General features: G+C 49.4%; 2 protein-coding genes across 9 annotated transcripts; one reads left to right on the forward strand and one right to left on the reverse strand.

Moving 5' to 3' along the window:
- The first annotated feature begins 83 nt into the window (after positions 1–83).
- On the forward strand, positions 84–4,733 carry LOC115345656. Of its 8 annotated transcripts, XM_030024816.2 has the most exons (4): positions 84–735; positions 1,251–1,299; positions 3,472–3,686; positions 4,091–4,733. In XM_030024816.2, exons 1-4 carry the CDS (start codon positions 629–631, stop codon positions 4,395–4,397), a joined length of 678 nt encoding a protein of 225 aa, XP_029880676.1. In that variant the 5' UTR covers positions 84–628; the 3' UTR covers positions 4,398–4,733. The 8 variants fall into 8 exon arrangements, 1 of the variants encoding a protein (XP_029880676.1); XR_003924916.2 differs by having other exon boundaries at positions 84–573; positions 3,472–4,733; XR_003924910.2 differs by having other exon boundaries at positions 84–3,713.
- Positions 4,734–16,393: 11,660 nt separating this feature from the next.
- LOC115345893 lies at positions 16,394–17,855 on the reverse strand. The gene is made up of 4 exons (XM_030025409.2): positions 17,813–17,855; positions 17,324–17,686; positions 16,939–17,247; positions 16,394–16,602 (listed from the first exon to the last, which is right to left on the reverse strand). The coding sequence occupies exons 1-4, from the start codon at positions 17,853–17,855 to the stop codon at positions 16,394–16,396; spliced, it is 924 nt and encodes a 307-aa protein (XP_029881269.2).
- Between the last annotated feature and the right edge of the window lie 623 nt (positions 17,856–18,478).

The raw sequence follows: 18,478 nt of genomic DNA on the forward strand, positions 1-18,478 counted from the left end.
GGTTTGCATGCCCCATTGCACTGGGGTGGGCTGTTCGCGGGGGTTTGCGCGGTATTGGGACGGGGTGGGTTTCTGGCCGGGGGTTTGCAGCCGCTGCATCCCCTGTTGTACGCTGGTGGGGGGCTGCAGGTGGGCGTTTGTATACCCCGTTACACTGGGGTGTGCTGCTAGCGGGGTTTTGCACGTGGATGAGGCTCCGGGCACCGTTTTGCAAGTGGAGGTTTGCACGCCTGATTGCAGAAGGGGGCTGCAGGCAGGGGTTTGCATGCATGATTGCACGGGGGTGGTGTAGGTGGGGGTTTGCACATGGGAGCTTGCGTGAGGGGTCGCGCATGGGGTTTTGCATGCCTGGTTGCATCGAGGACTGCAAGCAGAGTTGCACAGTGGGTGTTGCATGCCCAGTTACATGGTGGGAGTTTGCACTGACTTTCTGTATGTCTGGTCGCAGGGATACTGCAGACAAGTTTTGCATGTGGGATTTTGCACACCTGGTTCCGTGGGATGGGAGGTTGAATCTGGGGTGTTGCATGGATGATTGTGCAGGGGGGGGGTTGCATGCCCAGTTGCGCACAGGTTTGCGCTCTCTGGGGTTATACCGTTTCCTGGAGGCTCTGAAGGCAGGCAGGACATGGAGGCAGGCACTTTTACAGCTTCACTCTTCCTGGCAGACCTGTTCTGGTGCATTCTCCGCATGTGTGGTCACTGCAGACGAGCTCACTGCAAGGCAGGCCAGAGGTTGGCTGAATGCTCCGGTTGAAATTTGGATACTGTTGGCTTTGGGCCTTCAGCTGTTGATGCCCTGTTAGCATCTCCCCACCAATGGCTGCGTGGGCCTTGCAGTTAAAATTGCAAAAAAAGCCACAAATTAAGGATCTGAAAACTCCTTGAATAGGGAAACACAGGGGATGATGTGATGTGAAAGCAAAGCTGCAGACGAAACCTGCTGGGTCCTGCCAGCTCTGGCCAAATCTTGGTCTGGGCTTCCCGCAGCTCTGCCATGGCTGAGAAGAAGCTGCTGTTGTTGCTGTTACTTTGCATTATATTTTGTTGATATGCACAAAGGCAGCTTTGCAAACATACATGATATATAGGGGAAGGTAGATGCATGAGCGAACAGCTCTGTAATAGCGTAATTCTTTAATTTTGAGGCACCTCTGGGTGGATATATGTGGTTTATATACATCTGGAAGCATGGAAAACATTTTTGCTACTTAAATAATATTTCTATATTTAAAATATGGAAAATACAGAATCCAGCGGCTGCTGAATCATGCCCGTAAGCCCCCAACATCCTTAATGGTAAGTACAGGCAGGAGTGCTTTGCCAGCCTAGAAGTGTTAGTTCCTCCTAGACAAGCAATTCCAAATATTTATACGTTGATTCTTTTAACTTTGAGACACAAATAGCCAGAGACATTTTGGCAACTCTGTGACAGAACACCAAAAAAAAAAAAAAACCAACAAAAAACCCAACATGGGAATCTCTGCGGGTCTCTTCTGCTTTGTGTAAACTGAGTGGAGAAAATATTTCCTGTTTCAGGATCAGATAGTGAGAGTTCAGCCAGCCCGTTTCTCTGGTTATTTGAGAAGTGGTTAAAAATGGGGTCAAAATGACCTAATCTTGCCAATTCGGTGCCATAGTTGGTTGGGAAGGTACTGTATTTTAGGGGATCTCGAATACAAAGTCACCCCCTGATGTAGGAAAAATAAGGGGTGGGTTTGCTGAAGGGGAGAATCCATCGCAATGCTGCGTGTGGTACTGAGGGCAGAGCATGGCTTTGTCTGAAATGGAAATTTATTGGTCATAGCTGATACTGAAGTGATTAAAAATACACATTTGGAAAAAATACACATTTGGAAATAAAAATTTACTGGGGGAGTTGGGGCAGGGTTTAAGACTGGCAATATTCTGTCATTGCAGAATTGTACTTATTGCTTACTTCACCTATATTGGGGGGTTTACACCAGGTCTGTGATCCTCCAGGATTGGCATTCTGCACATCAGGATCAATTTAATTTCAAATTTATTGTCTGCTTTTGAACAGCAGCAGAAAAAAGCATTTCAGGGTAAAAGCTGAACCTACGAAGGATCTCTAACGTTGCTGCTCAGCTGGGAAAAAAAAAGGAGTGTATTCAGTCAGACAGTGCAACAAATATTCGGCAGCCCCCAGGCCAGACACTGCCCTTGCACCTTGTCTCTGCCCGTTTGCTCCAGGAGTCCTGGTCTGAGAGGTGTGAAGTAAATGAAAGAAAAATGGGAGAGTTAAGCAATAAAAGGAGGATTATGGGGTGGGTTTTTTTTGTTTGTTTCTGATCCAGTTGCTCCACGTGGTGCTGATGGGAATGGTTTGTGTTCTCAGCGTCAGGGCTTTAAGGATCTGACATAAGGTTGGTATTGATGGACTACCAAGACAGAGTGAAGGCAGTAACTTAGGAATAATAAATGCAGGAGACCAGCCCCAGCCCTCATCAGTAATTGTATAAATCTGCACAAATTCATCTTAAGAAGTCTCTAAAAAAAGGGGGTTGCGAACCCCAGGACCAGTCACCTCCTTGCGGGCCCCATGGAGGGTGGCTTCGAGCTGCTCTTCTGTAGCTGTGTGTGGTTTTGTGCCCATTGCTGGTGGTTTTGGGGGTGAAACCAGGGCACTGCTAACCAGCCCCCCCCCACCCCCTGGGGTTGCTCCTGTACAAGTGCGGTGCAAAAAGCAGTATCACAAAGATTTGGAGTGAGAAACAAGCCCTAAAAACGCCCCAGCCCCCTTCCCCCCCCTCTCTGTTTTGTTCCTTTTGCATCCATGAGGTCACAGAGGCTGGAATTACCTTCTGAGGCTGGACCATGTTAAATGCATCCAAAAACTGCAGTTACCCCCCCACCGTGGGATAGCAGAAGGTGAGCAGTTTTGCATCAAACCTTGCTCCGGGATTCCACTGTGCTCTCGCAAAGCCCTCATGGGATGCAGCTCCTCCATCCAGGATGTCGGGCTAAGATGAGGTGCAGCAGAATTTGTTTCTCAGAAGAGTTTGATAAAGCCCTGCTAGAAAACACTGGAGCCCTTGAGAGACCTTCTGCTTGCTTCTTGCCTGACGATAACTAGGAAAGGTTTGCAAACCCAGAGGGAAATCCTCTTTGCGTTAAAGCAGCTTATCCCGTGGAGGTTTGCCGGGAGAGCTGGACGGCCGTTGGCAGAGCAGAGGGGTGGGCGGGCATCACATGGGCAGTGAAAAAAGGGGTAAATCTGGGAAAGCAACTCATGAAAGCATCCTGACACAGTGCAGGAGGGTGGCTTCACCCCTGGCTTCGTGTGGGGACTGAGGACAAACTCTCGGCTTTACCGTCAGAAAGGGCCCCTGGTGAGATCTTGGTTTTCCTATTAGAAACGCAGGCATGCCTTTCCAAAGAAAAAGAATTAAAATAACACCTTAAACTCTTAATATTTTCACTGATACAAGTGCACTGGCTCACTTTTAGTATCACATGAAAGACTGCAGGTCCTGTAACAGAAAACCTGAGGTTTTCCCCAGGTCGGAGCTCCCCAGCTTGGACCTGGAGCGTTGGGCGTGGCCAAGGATGGTCTGGCTGGAGCAGAGCCTGGCTGCACAAACCGATGCTTTTCCTACCACTTGCAGGAAGGTGGATTTAGTGTTGCAAGAAAAAAAGAGCATTTATAAACTAAAGAGATTTTGGTGAGTAATAGCAGCTTTGGGAAAGTGGTAAGGTCATTTCCAGCTAAATGTCATTAGTTGTAATTAGGTCAGGACATACCTTATCCTAAACGCTGCTGTAACCTGAGTATAGTTTGTGGCCCTTTCTTCTGCTCCTGAAGTGAGCTATAAAACGAAGCTGGGTTTTTACAATAAACTGGATTTATTGTATATGTCTTCACATATTTAATAACTTCTGTGCAGTTGAGTTTGTCTCACACTTGTGGAAAGGGCTTGTGGTTTTGTGTCCCTCGGTGTTGGGATCACCACCACTGAGTAGTGATGCCAATAATTATTTTGTAGTACTTTTTTTGTGAAGAAACTTAGCGTGTTATAAGCTTCGTGCACGTAACTAATTTTCCCTTAATTTTTTTTCTTCATTGCAGGGTTGAGAATCAAAACGCTGTATGTTCAGGAGTTATTTTCCGGAGCTCTCCTAGGCAAAGCTCAGCATTTTTTGTCAAATTTATAGCAGCGAGGAGCCAGGAGGTGGCACTGGCTGGCAGCGCATTTGGGTCTTGCTCCCTTCAGCAGCTCCTGGCCCTGGTTCAGAGCCTCTTGGCTTCCCCAGAAAATAAAATACTTATACTTTTCAAGGTTAGGAGCCTAGATAACCTCGCAAGCCAGGGTGCGAAGACGGTAGGACAGACTGGTGATGCCACCATCTGTGGCATCGCTGCTCTGTGGATGTAGAGGAGATGGATGGGTTTAGGTTGTACCCACTCCGGCAGTTCGGGGAATTTCTGCTTGGGGTTTTGAGGTCGAGTTTGAGGGACCTTGAAGGTCTGTGGACCAGGGGGCCGTGCGGACGTGACCACTGTGAGGTCTGCCTCTTGGGTTGACTCAACCTCCGTTGACTTGCGGGAGCTCCAAGACCATGCGGGAGCACCTGGATCAGGTTTGCCATCCTTCCTTCCCTGTAACTCCTCCAAAGAAAAGCAGTATAGACACACAGAGTGTGAGACTGCATTTTTTTTCTTTCCCCAGCTGGGCCAAGAGGAGCCTTATAAACTCTCATTTCCTGACCAACAAAACCTGTTTCTGGCACAGTTTGTTCTGTGTGGGGAGCTGGTGGGGGCTGTATCAGTTGGAGGGGCTTTTTTTTTTTGTCCAGCTTCTCATTGCACTGCAGATATTGCTGGTGTTTCTAGAAAATAAATAGTATTAAGAGCAATTCTGGAAAAACTTAAGTGGAAATCTTCTGCCTTTTTCTAGCTAGCTATTAGCTTATATCTTACGGGTTTAGATGCTTAAAAAGGCCCTTTTGGTGGGACAAGCACTGTACAAGTTTCTTGCATTTGTTATTCCTGTTCTGCTGGTGTTTACAGATTGTTTACCAAGCAACTGCAAATGAAACTGCACCGCCGGCCACCGCAGACCTCATGGTGGGTGGTTGCTGGCACGGAAGTTTTGTCCCAAAACAGCCCAATTTAATGTGGTGGCCTGGGAAGGTGGGACACAGCAAAATCTGTATCTGGTCCCCAAGGTGCTGAGGTTTTCCTGGAGAAAAGGGGTGGGAATTGGGGCAGGGGGAGCAGGTTAGCCCAGCTCGGGGTGGATGGGGTTGGCGTTTCTCGTGCTTTCCTGGAGGGTGTTGGTGGCTTCATGCTAGAGACCGAATGCTGATTGTTAGTAATTTTATTGGCAGGAGTTCGTATTTACAACAGAATAATAGGAAATAGGAAAGAACCTAGTCATTACAAAGCTCTTCAGTGTTTGCACAACTCCTATGGCTTGGGATGGCATCATCCATCTATTGAAAACTTTGTACGTAAAGCCACAACCGGACTAAAACCGGAGGTGACCGCTTCGTTCAGAGGATATAAGTTCCAACGCGGTGACGATGTTCTGTTCGTCATCAAAGCCATCGTGTCTGAAACAAGGGGAAAAGGTGAGGAAGTGGTTGCCACGTCCTCCTGTTGTGTTTCAAAGCCACGCTTGTGGTGGGAGGGGGATTTTGTGTGCACCTGGGGTGTCAGTGAGCTTCAGCCTCTGTAAAAAAAGGGGGATTTGGGTGATTGAGCAGCAGAGGTGCCTGGCGCTGAGACCCAATTTGGGCTGGGGGTACCAGAGGGGTGTTCACACCATTGAAGCTCCCACCGAAGGCTGTATGCAAAGAGGTTGCTTGGGTGCTTTGGAAAAATACCCTAAAATGCCTCTTCAGGTCGTTAGGAGCCATGAAAGCTGCTTTGGTTGTCCCCGGCATCGCAGCTGGATGCCTGAAAGCTTTAATTATTTTTTTAATTGTTTTGAAAAGTTGCTGCAAAGCGCTGCTTGCTGCTGCTTTAGAAAGACTTGAGTTTTTTGCTGGCTTAAAGACATGGTTTGAGTGCTTAAGTCCTACGGGGCTTTAGTACCTTCTGAGCCCGGGGAGTCATAGCAGGAAGGCCAGGAGGCTGAGGAGGATGATGAGGGGGAGGTGGCACCGGAGGGGTGATCCCACTGACTCCTGAAACTCCTGGCAAGTCAAGGAAAAGAAATCGGTCAAAAATCACTTGGTTTAATGTGCTAAAAGCCAGCGGCAGAGTTCACGCCCTGATGAGCCTTTCTGCCTTCCTAACTACCCCCAGTGATTGCTCCTTGGGGGAGAAATCACATCATTGCCCTGGAGCATCCTTATCCATAGCCAATATCCATTGCTGAAACCTGGGGGGTGGCATCCTCATCTGCACATCCCTTCCCCAAAGCCCTAATGGTGCTTGGATGGATGCATAGGAAAAGGAATAACCTATGATACCACAACATAGGATTAACTCGTATCCAGAGAGATCCCTCATTGGAAGAGGTTTGATGTTATTTAATTAGGAAAACTGGGAATTTCCCCTTCTCTGAGCTTCTGTCCAAATGGGCAAAATAAGTCCGTGGCAAACTAATCACAGCTGTTGCATGGATGTTCTTTGCCCAAACTCATTTGAGTTGTTCAGTGATTTAAAATCAACATTTTAAATCCATTTATTTCTTCTTGCAACAGTGATTTCTGCAAGGAAGTCCCCCTTTTTTCGGAAATACAAAGAGAAAGTCCAACTCACCTCATATAAATACATAGTGGGTATTAATGTGCTGTTCTCAGAGTAATACTCTACTGTTGCATATAAGTAATCACCTGGAACAAAAGCATTGTCTTGATGAGTGTGTGTTACTATTTAGTATAACCAGGCAGGCATCTTACCCACTCAGGCCATTATAATAATACTACCAATAACACCGAGCATCAGTTCCATAGGTTGGAAACTTAATTGTAGAGGCTGCCTGGGTTGGGGGCTGAGTTTGCTCTTGAGCAGCGATGGCGGTGTGCCGGGGGGGTGCAGGAGGCTGTTACTGCTGCAGAAATCAAAGCAAATCTGTCTGCCCAGGAGCAGCTACCAGGGTTATCTCTGCTCTTAGTCGGTGTCAGTAACCTTTCCCACTCAGCAAGACATGATTTCAGATGGTAATGAGAACCACCAGGGGCAGAACAGCTCCAGAATAATGTCTTTTAACTCTACTTTTAATCTTGTCTTAGATTTTACACCAAAGCATCGCTTAATTTATAGTGGTCAGACCCATTGGGTGTTAGGGCGTGTATTTCCTACAGGTAAGTCACATTTGTATTGGATGCTCCTGATGTGGTTCAGACACAACTGTTTTCATCTCAGAGGCTCTCCAGAGGCTCCTCTTAAATTTGGTGAAGATGTGGGGTACAACTTTCTCCCCATTGACGCTAAGGGGGGTTGGGGGCCCTTGTGCTCTGTGCACATCATCCAACCTTAGGTGAGATGAGTCCCACCCTTCTATCGTGACATTACTATTGCACATCTTTTCCCCTCTGAACAGTCAAATGTAATTCAAATAATCCCAGTAACTCAGATAAATGAACTGCTGCTGCTTTGCTCACGTGTCCTGCCTGAGCACCCCGGGGCGGCTGTAACCAGCCCCTCCAATTCCTGTGCAGCCACAATTCAGCAATCCCTCTTCCTTCGTTAAGCAGCATCTCCCCAGATCCATTTTCCTGTGGGTATTTCTGCAAAGCTCCAATGCCAGAAGGACCTCAGGCTGCAGCAGCCCCTCGGTTTCCTTCTGCTGTGCGTGGCAGCCTTGAGCTTTTAGCTTCAATTAGAGATTGAGGGGTGCTGGTGGCAGCGTGGGGAGGTGGGGTGGGCTCAGTGTCCCTCGGGGGTTATTTGTAATTGCAGAGGGCTCGATTCAGTGGCTTCTCGGTGCCTTTGCGTTGGCCTTTATGGGCAAAGCCCGATCTCCCTGCCTGGTGGAGACTGGATGGAGACCTCCCAGCATCCTTTCCATCCCTGGTTATTCCAAGTTGCTCATGCAGCTTGCATAAAATGATAAAAAAAAAAAAAAAAAAGGCAAGAATTACTCACTGAAACGAGATGCATAGTCATATAAAAACTCTGTTATCTCCTCGTCTCCTCCTATCTCAGCATTCCCTAAAAACAAACAAAAACCAAACAGTTCATCATCTGGCGCTCTGAGTAAGCAGAGACTCACGTCGAGCCGACTGGATAGTTTCACATTAATAATTTCATTGATTTATTGGCGCTTTGTGCAAAACCTATTCCCTGGTGGGAGTAATGGATTTGCAATCTGGCCCAGAATTAAATCAGAGACTTCACAACAAAGGGTATCATGTTCCAGACCGGACCAGAGCTCATCCCAGGTGGGTTTTTTTCCTTTATTTTGGGTGCAGATGTGCCTGGAGAGGGAGATGCAGTAATGGGGTTGCAGCCCTTCAGCCGCATTCCTGCACCCCATACCCCAAATTTATTTTGGGGTGGATCTCAAAGCTGTGCTTGTGCATTTTGAGCTGCTCCTCAGCCACTGACCTGGCTGCTTTATTCCTCGCCTGCCTTTTGCTGTGAAATTGCTGAAGGCTCAGAAAGGAGACTCATGTTTCCTTAGGGTTGAGTCACTATAAATAGATTTCTGAGTTGTATGATGTTGTCAAAGTAATTTCAAGTTTCTCATTTCCCATTTCCAAATACAAGGTTCAATGTGTTTTCTTTTTTGGGGGGGTCTTGTAAAGTAGATTGGAAATATTAATATTATAACACTTGTATAATCGTACAATAATATCAGATACTCATACAATAATATATTAATATTTTAGTATATAGCCACATACACTCATATTATTAGATAATATTAATTAATATTATTCTAGATAATAAATATTAATGTTGTAAGTTACACTATTAATAACTTCAATGATGCCATTAGTCATGCCCAGGGCCAGCCGTAGCCCGTCTAATTAGATAATATTAATTAATATTATTATATATAGTATTATGTATAATATTAATGTTATATGTTATACTATTAATAACTTTAATGATGCCGTTAGTTGTGCCTGGGGCCAGCTGTAGCTCTGGCTGCCCCTCTCTAAAACTTTCCTAACATAGCCCCAGGTTTCTCAGCACCGGCAGCCGGAAGCCTGGATCCAAAAACTGTCATCGTTGGGCAATTATCTGAAAAGAATGACCCAGCCTACAGATTTCTGTGCAGGCATTAAAGCCCTAGGGTAGGAGGCTGGGGTCTGCGGGTCGTGGCACAGTGCAGCCTCCTCCATCGCTCAGGAAAACGCCTCAACCCATCCTATTTTTGGGGACACTTGGACCAAAATGGGGAGCTGCATGGCGTAGCATATGTCCATCCACCCCCACGCCTTCCCATGCTCGCCCTTCAAAAAATATTCTGTCCTTTTTGGCTCCAGGGGTGTAAACTCCGGCTCTCAGGGCACTTTATCCCATGCGCAAAGATATCTGAGAAAGTTATTCCAAGTTGTATTTACACTGGAGCCCTGCTAAGGATAATAGAGGAGTTGTATCACCCCAAAGATCTTCCATCTGGAAATCCACCCCCTCCGCAACCACCTTTAACCCCTCGCATGATGTTTCATGTTTGGCTTCGTGCCTTCTGCACGGTAGAGGAGGAGGAAGGCTCTCTGCGGCTGGCGGGCACAGCAGAGCTGGGGGCGGCTGCCCGTTTCCAGTTCTCTGCCCCTCTGCTGGCACTGCCCATTATCTCATGCACCCAGAAGTGTTACCTAATTGCATGTGTCTTCATCCCAAATTAGCTTCAGGTTCCTGCCTGAAGCCTTGGGCGCTGTAAGCACTGTGGTTTTCCTCCTTCAATTGCCCCTGACTTTGGTCTCCCCACGTTGCCTAAGTGCCCACCGAATACTTCAGGAAATCCTGTTTGGTGGCTTTGGGGTTTTTTTTTTTTTTATTCCCTTGCCTGTATCTGTCTCTCTTAATAGCTCCCAGCTGTATATTGCAAATTACTTTGAATGCAACATGGAAAACATTAATTATCAGACTCTGTTCTGACTATATTCTGCAAGCACAGCCTGGATTCTTCAAGCACACGCTTTATTGTAACTTTTAGCAATTGCATCATGTTTTCCCCTGGGTTTTTTTTGCTACTGACCCCCCCATCCCCAAGCAAACACCCCAAGACCTTTCAGGCTCCAAGACCCCACCCCAAGAGCCATGCAGCATCCCAGAAGCGTAGAAATAATTCGAGCCCAGCACTTAGTAGCATGATAAAATTAAATTGCAAGCTGGAAAACCAGAGAAACATATTTACCCAGTAAAAAATGAAGAACCAGGAGTGCTGCAATTAAAAAGTTTGTCATCCTATGTTTCGGTGTCGTCCACTGGTGCGGCTCGGCGCTGCTGCTGGGGAATTTCTTGAGATGTCCCAGCAGAGGCAGGAAATGACTCTTGCAAGGGCTGGACCGAGCAGCCCCCACGCGCTGAGAAAATAAAAGTTTTTCTGCAGTTTGCCAAGCGGTGTGGTGCCGGGCTGGGCTAGAGGATGTCCTATATGGGCCGGGAGATGTGCGGTGCCTGTGACGCCGCTCCAGCGATGGAAGATTTTCCCTTTGCAAACACTTTTCTGATGGCTGAGTTGCAAATCTTGGGAAGTTATTCCCCAGGGAGGGTTAGCGCCGCTGGATGGGCTCGCAAATAGAAGGAGGATGGTTTTGATTATAACAAGAGTTATTAATAGCAAATCCTTCTTGCAGAGAAGGCAGCGATTAAGAGGCAAAAGGCAGAAACAACGACTAGGAGCCAGATTCAGTTCCTGACTTCCCTTAAAATCTTGGGGGATTTTTTTCTTGGCTTCATTTCACCTTCTCATGCCTCAGTTTCTTTATCAGTAAGAAGAAATGCAAACGGTTGCGGTCTTATTTTATAGTGGCTAGAAATACCCCAGGTTGGGATGCTTTAGGAGCTACATTTGGTGTTTACGGTTGGCTCCTGCTACTGCATCTGCAGGGTGTGATGCCTCCGTACAGAGCTATATCAGCTGCTTATTTTCCTCGCTTCTCTAAAAATAAAAGCAAAATAGGAAAACATTCCTTGGAAGAGAAATGGGGAGGAAAACAAAATTTAGCTCTTCTGCTTTGTGGGGAAAAGCTGATACCAGTGCAGAAGGCCTTCCCTGAAGAGATGCCAATGTGATGCTGGTGGAAACTGGTGTTAACAAGGGTGTGAAGCAAAAGGGGAATAGAAGGAGCAGGAGGTAAATCAGGTGTGACCAAGTGGTGTAAAATCAGTTCCTGAGCAGCACGTGGTGGGGGCTGCTCACCACCCTGGGTTTGCTGTTGGGGGGAGGTGCTGGGATCGTTGTGACTTTATTGCTTACGCAGCAATAAAAATCCATTTTTGTGGTGAAAAAACCCACACGTTCACCCAAGACGGTTTCCTCTCCCAACCGATCTCTTGAGCGCGATGGGCAGTGATGTATTTTTGTGGCTCTTGGCTGTGTTGTGGGAGACAGATGTTAGCAAACCGGGAAAGAGCAAGAGAAGCCTGAGAAAGTAAAGAGAGGAGCTCTGTTTTGAAGTATGATGAGAAGAAATTTATAACTGGGAAGATTCACCTGGAAAGAGAACCCTTCCCGGATGGGAGGGAGGTTGGAGATGGGACAGCCTTGGGAGGAGTTGCAGACTGTGCTCTCGCCTCGTCTTTATCCACCATCACTGGAGGAATGTTCTCCCCATCTTAAAAATCTTTTCCCAGCCCTAAATTTCAGTTTTTTCCAGCAAAATGCCTGGAGAACGATGCTCCCCTGCCACAGACCTGGGGGCTGCTTCCACCCCCCCCTCCCTCAGTGGGTGCCTGCCCCTGCGGGATGTGGGCTCAGGAGTTTCCTCTCGCAGATGAGAAAACGGAAGCGAGTTTTTCAGCGGGGTTGAGGGAGTTTAATGGCAAACAGCTGTGTTGAGCTAAGACTAAGATGGGGGGCGCACAGGCTGCAGGCAGGGGTGGAAAAGCACCAGCTGTGGTGGGAAGGGTGCGGGCATCCACGGGGCTGCCACCTGGCGAGAGCAGCAGCAGCCAATATTTGTCTCATCCTTATATTAACAATTTTTTAGCCGAGGATTGGTATCAATTTTAAGCCAAGGGTTGCTGTCAATTTTAAGCCAAGGATTGCTATTGATTTTTAGCCAAGGATTGCTATTGATTTTAAGGCAAGGATTGCTACTGATTTTAAGGCAAGGAGTGCTATCAATTTTAAGCCAAGGACTGCTATTGATTTTAAGCCGAGGATTTCCAAAGGCAGATTTTTTTTCGACTAAGAGGGGACCCAACTGAAGAGCTTTCCAAGTGCATCCCAAAAACGGCTTGCAGCCTCCCAGGGCTGTTCATGCTTTGCCAGAGTGTCTTTTCCCATCCATAGGGAGCTGCTTGGCAAAGGGTTAAGCACAGAGGAATGCTGAGTGGCCGAGCAGGCAGGAAACTAATATCTCCAGACCCTCCCCTTGACCCACAAAAGGAACATCAAAACTCAAAATCTCAACGCAAGCAGAAATCTGGCCTCGTCGGGATGAATCCCACCAGGGCTGGAGCTGCCAGCTCAGCCAGGAGACTCTTGGTTAGCGTGGGGAGACGTCGAGCTGTGAGAGAGTTAAAGTATTGTGGTTTTAAAGTGATGGGGGAGGAAAAGGGCAAGGAAGGTTTATGAGGATGGTGGTGGCTTTTATTAGATGAGCGGATGGGGTTGGACGGACCAACCTCTTGGCATGCAAACCTGGAGTCGGAACTCAAAGGGATTTGCTGGCTTGGGGCTGAGAAAGGCTCCTCGTGGTTGGATGTGATGATGCAAAACTTGAAAAAACTTGGGGCGGGGGGCAGAGGTGTGGTACCTGCAGCATGGAGATGCTGCTAAGGGAGCTGGATAAAATGCAGTACAAGGTGATGCAAGGGGGCAAATGAACCCTTTGCACCAAACTCTGCTGTTCTTGTGTGGCTGCGAGCACACCGGTGTGCAGCTGGAGCATCCCCAGCAGCGTCCTGCGTCTTCATGATGTGAGGGATGGTCCTTGGGTGCTGGGGACCACTGGGGAAATGGGGGTGTGGATTTTGAATTGTATTTCTGGCTGGAAGATGAAAATGCTCTATTTTTATTCAGTTTTTTTCCTTTCATGTTTGTTCTTACTCACTTTTCATGTCTCACAACACAGAGCAAAAACATCACCCAAAGAGCAGCCAAAAAAAGCAGCCAAACCGTCTTTTCCGTCTCTGATCCCATGCTCCTTTCCCAAAACCTAATTCCTATTTTGCGCAATCTCTGTACTTTTACGTCTCTTTTTTTTAATTATTAAAGTGTACGTGCCGAAATCAAACCGTAAAAGGTCCTGCAGCGAGGGAGCAGCGTGGGAGCATTGCCTTTCACGTGGGAAAACTCAATGTGCGAGCCAAAAAAAAAAAGGCTTTTCCAGAAAGGGATGGCAAAGCCAGCTCTCACTCCTCACAATGCCGAACGTGCTGCATCCTGGGGATGCTCTGAGCATCCTGGCACGGTGAAGCCTGGCAGCAGTCAGAGGCTTGCAGCATGACTGTGAGTTTTACGTTGAGGACGAAGGTGTGAATGAGATCACCGCCATTCCCGGCTCTCGGGTACATTGCGTCATTTCCCAGCTTTAATAGGCGGAAGCAAAACTTGAAGGGAAATTAAAAAAATGCAGCCGGTAAATAAGACTCTTCCCTTAACAATGACTCGTGCCCAAGCAGATGACATTAGCAGGATTCCTGCGGAAGTGGCTGGAGGGGACATTGTTTGGTGTTTTCCCTGCCCAAGACGATGACGAGATGGATGAAGGAAACCCAAAAAATCCCTTCCCCCATGGCACCGGCTGCTGCAGGGTTTCCACCGCTCCCCAAGGTGCCGTGTGCCAGCCAAGAGGTAGGTGGGATGAGCTGCTCTTCCCACGGGAATCCTCTGAGGAACGGAGGGGCTTTTCTACTGAACAGGCTGTTCTCATTGTCCCATGCGGTTTTCTACTCTAAATAACGTTTTCCTGCCCTTCCCTGCCCTTTTTTTAAACAGTGGCTGCTTGGGCTGGCTGCTGCCAGCTGGGGTGTGTGGCTCTGCCAGAGAGACTGGGAAATAATAATGTGATACTTTAGATACTTTGAAATGAAGAAAAAAAATGCACTTTCAAACAGTATTTCTTAAAAAAAATTAAATTAAATTATATTAATGTAAAATAAAATAACTTAAAATAAAATAAAATAAAATAAAAACATGTTCCTGGTTCTCACAGTTGGTGCCCACTATGCATCAGGGCGGCAGCTCGCTCTTCCTCTGGGCATCATCCTCACGCGCGGCTCCCAGGGGCTCTCAGCACGACTGAAACATGAGGGATTTATAACCCCGTGCTGTCCCACCACCAGTTTTAGGCTGAGACGGGTGCTGCAACCGGTCCTTGCTGTCACCGGCCATGGGATGCTGCCGGAGGTGATGCTGGGTGGCCCGTCCCAGCATCACGGCTCCAAGATGCTCGTTTTCCAAGCGTTGTCCTTTATTTTTTCCTGCCTTAATTAGACCCAGCTCAGCTGCATGAACCCCCCAGGCGCATCTGAGGGCTCTGAGCAATGGGGGGTGCTTCCCATCCCTCCCCTCCCCTCCAAAATACCCCTCCAGCCACAGCACCGACTGAAATAGGGTGGGTGGTATGAATTGCACCCAAGCACCCATCGACTCCCAGCCCCAGAGGTGTTATCCGCGGGGTCACCAAGCAGCCGGGAAAATCAGGAGCATCCTTGGAGCAAGGAGAGGGGTTGCTTGTCATGTGTCATGTCTTTTACTGCTCCGTGAGCAAAATAAGGAAGGAAGGGGCTGTATTACAGCTTTGCTTAATTCTCTAACTTATAAAACCCTTTTTTTCCTGTTTAACAGCAATTTCGTATGGCTGCTATACAAGGTACCACAGAGCATAAACTGATATAAATCCAAGAGCTCAGTTTCTTAGCCAGGAATCAGGAATTTTGTTGTTTTTATGCCATGTCTCCTTGCTATCGAGCATACCCTCCCCCCCCCCCCCTCCCGGTGCTTACAGCTTTCCTCCTCCTCCTCCTCCAAGCCAAGGAGAGAAACCCAGCAGGAAAAAAAGCAAAGGTTATTTCCCTACCCAGCCCCACTGCTCTGGAAGAGGAAAAATGGGATCGTGGAGCTGCCGGTGATGCTCCTGCTGCCCAAACTGGCCGTGCAGGGTCTGGCCACCACAGCACTAGAAGGCGGTGACGCCAAGCTGGCTGGTCCCATCCCACCTCGCTCTAAGCACTTGGCAGCTACCCAGGGGGTTTGCATTTTTTTTCCGGAGCGCTGGTGTGCTTATGAGCTGGTAAACCACTGAAATAAGCTTTCCGGGCTGTTTGTGTGTGACACCATCTACGAGCGGCTGTGAAATTTGCTTTCGAGATTATAAATGAATAAAAAAAATTCTGCTAAAAGCCCTCCTCAAATGGCTAGCAAATATCCGAAGGGAATTTTCCCGGGGCTGGTGCTCGTATCCTATCAGAGAAGACGCCGCCGAAAAATTTCTCCTGGTTTTTGCAAAGCTCCTGCAAGTTTGCAAGCTATTCACAGGGCAAATGTGAGCTGCGGCCGACAAGGGGCTGTGCCCGCCAGGCTCCCATCACGCAGACTCTCACAATTTTCCCATTTCTCTTGGGTTTTAACACATTTGCAGTCAGGGGTTTTGGCCAAGCGGGGCAGGGGCATTTCAGCACCTCACTGGCATGGATCCATCTGCAAGAGAAAGCGAGAAGTAGCGTTATTAAAATCTCGTTTCACATTTGAGGCAAAAAAAAAAAGCTTTGAGTATTTTTAGCTCCCCAGGGTGAGAGCGGGTGGGTAATGCTGGGGGCTGGTGCCAGTGATGGCAAAAGCTGGTCCCTCTGAGTCAGAAAATGAAATATTTTGTGTTTAATGAAGTCTTGTGCCCAATTTCCATGCCTTTTGAAGCAGCTGGGCTCCTCCTGCCATGCAAAGGGCTGGGGTTCAGGCTGGGGACCTGCGGTGCTCCGCCATAGAGGGTTTTATTTTTAGTGGGATGGGGGACCACCCAACGCCTGGGTGTTCCCCGCTCGTGGTGCTGGCAGCTGGACCCAAGTGTGAGCTGATACCCGGACGAGATTTACCCTCGGCTTTTGGGCGACCCGAGCAGCCACCTGCCCTTTGGGAGTTGCTCCAGGCAGCAGCCCGGTGATGCAGCAGCAGCGTTCGCACCACCAACACCAGCCAAAAATGAATTTTCTCACCAGGTTGGTGGGTTTTGTTCCCCCCAGTGAAACTCCTGAGGCAATTTTGAATCTGAGGGTGTTGGGGTTTGACCAGAGCAGCGTTACGATGCTATAAATAAATGAATTTATTTCAGGGTGGGGGTTGAGGAAGCAGTTTTACCTTCTGGATGGTTCTCCTGGGTGTACGTGTGGGTGGCTGGGGGAGGCGAGGAGAGAGCCGTGGCGAAGGGGCTGTGAGGGGTGCGGGGGGGGGGGACGGTCACCTCTGGCCAGATGCCGTCTGCAGAGCAGGGTGGTCAGCTGGAGCAGGAAAAGGAGGGAGACGCAGGACAGCCCCAGCGCCAGCGGCCAGGAAGGGCATGCTTCTGCAGGGGGGGAACGGAGAGTTAATAGAGGGGGGGACAATGGGGATTTGGTCACTTGGGAGATCCTGAAATGGGGGGCCAGGGCTGAGCACCCCCCGAAATGAGGGGGTCAGGGCTTTGCAGGGCGGCAGCAGGCATGTGCCGGTTTAAAGCCTTTCAGTGCAGGGGGATCCCAGTGAAGAGATGGGGGGGGCACAAGGGATTTCCAAATGTGTCTCAACAAGGAACAATTGGGGTGTAGGGATTTCCTGAATGGGGAAAGGCTGGAAGAATTGGGATGCAGGGGGTGGATGGAGGCTTGGATCTGCAGGAGGGGGTCAGGGATGGACTAATTACCCTCCCCGGGTCCTTTAGTGATGGTGACGCTGATGGTCTTGCCCGTGCCGTTCTCCAGGGCCGTGCACACCGCAGCCCCGTCCCACCGCTTGGCCGAGACCCAGGTGATGCTCCAGGCGCTGAGGATGCCATGCTTGTCCACGGTGGCTGCTGTCACCGGTGTCACCTCCCCACCGGGCTGCCAGCGCACGGTGTCCCAGCCCGGAGGGAGGTCGTGGAGGTGGCAGAGCAGGGGGATGCTGGCCAGGGGCTGTCCGGGCTCCTCTGCATCGATGGGCACCAGGATGGAGAGCTTGGGCTCAGAGGCATCTGAAGAGGAAAACGGGAGTGCCATAAACCTCCCCAGGGCTGTCCCCAGCCGCCAGGTGACCTGCCGGGCACTCACTGGTGACGACAAGCCTGGTCCTATCCCCAAAGAGGGTGTAGAAGTTGGAGGAGCTGCAATAATAAACCCCGGAATCCTCCCTCTGCACGGAGCTGATGGTGAAGGAAAAACTCCCCCATGTTTCACTCCTCCCAGAGTATTTTCCCGCCGAAGAGGGGTAGTTCAAGTTCCGGTAAATCCAGTACAAACTGCCGTCCGGCCTCTCCTTGTACCAGTTCACGTACTGGCTGTGGTCCAAGACGCGACAGCTCAGCTCTGCCGTCTCTCCAGGGAGCACCCAGAGCTGCCCGGGGCTTTGCTGCACGTGTCTCACCTCTGCCAAGGTGGGTCCTGCAGGAGGGGAGCAGTTTTGAGGTGGATTTTCTGCACTTCAGGCTTTCCAACAGATTGCATTAAAAATTATCTGGGGCAAAAAAAAACCCTAAAAAAACCCTACCCCCCTTCAGCAAATCCCGCCCGGGTTGGGGTATTTCTGGAGCGGGCACATACCTGGCAGGAGGAGCAGGAGGGTCCCCAGGAGCCCGTAGGACATGCTGGCCAAAACCCTTTTGCCGGGGAGATTTTCTCTCTGTCTGGGGAGATTTTCTCTCCCTCCCAGGCTGGTGGGGGCTCTGAGGGATGAGCCTCCCCCCCAGCCGAGGGGATTGGCAACCACACGCCCTGGGGGTGCTCAGAGGAGGCACCCCAGGAGCTGGCCCTGCCCCAGCCAGGACGGGGGGGGTCCCCCACGTGTCTGTCCCCCGTCCCGTGTGTCCCCCACACTTGGGGACAGTGCAGCCTCGGCCGCCTCTGTGGGTGACGGAAATTGGGTGGAAACCATTGTCTGCTGACAGGACCCTTTTGGGCTGGGTTTGGTGCAGGGTGATGCTAGGGGGGGCAGGCTGAGGGTCCCAGGGACCAGCACATCCTCCAGCCTGGGGGTTTATTTGGGGTTTGGGAGTCCGGGGGGGCAGGAGAGGGGGAATTTGGGGAGGGAACGGTGGAGGGAATTTGGGGAAGGAACCACGTGCCCTGGTCTCACTTGCAAAATTGAATTTTAGCTCCAGCTCTGTGTTGCAATGGGGCTTTTCATCGCCCTGCCTGTCTCTCCGAGGAGCCCCGGGCTTCGTTGTCCACTGGTTTTCTGCTCTCCGAGGCAAACGTTTTGCTCGCTGG

The sequence above is a fragment of the Aquila chrysaetos genome, chromosome 9 (assembly GCF_900496995.4).
Source record: "Aquila chrysaetos chrysaetos chromosome 9, bAquChr1.4, whole genome shotgun sequence".
NCBI lineage: Eukaryota > Metazoa > Chordata > Aves > Accipitriformes > Accipitridae > Aquila > Aquila chrysaetos.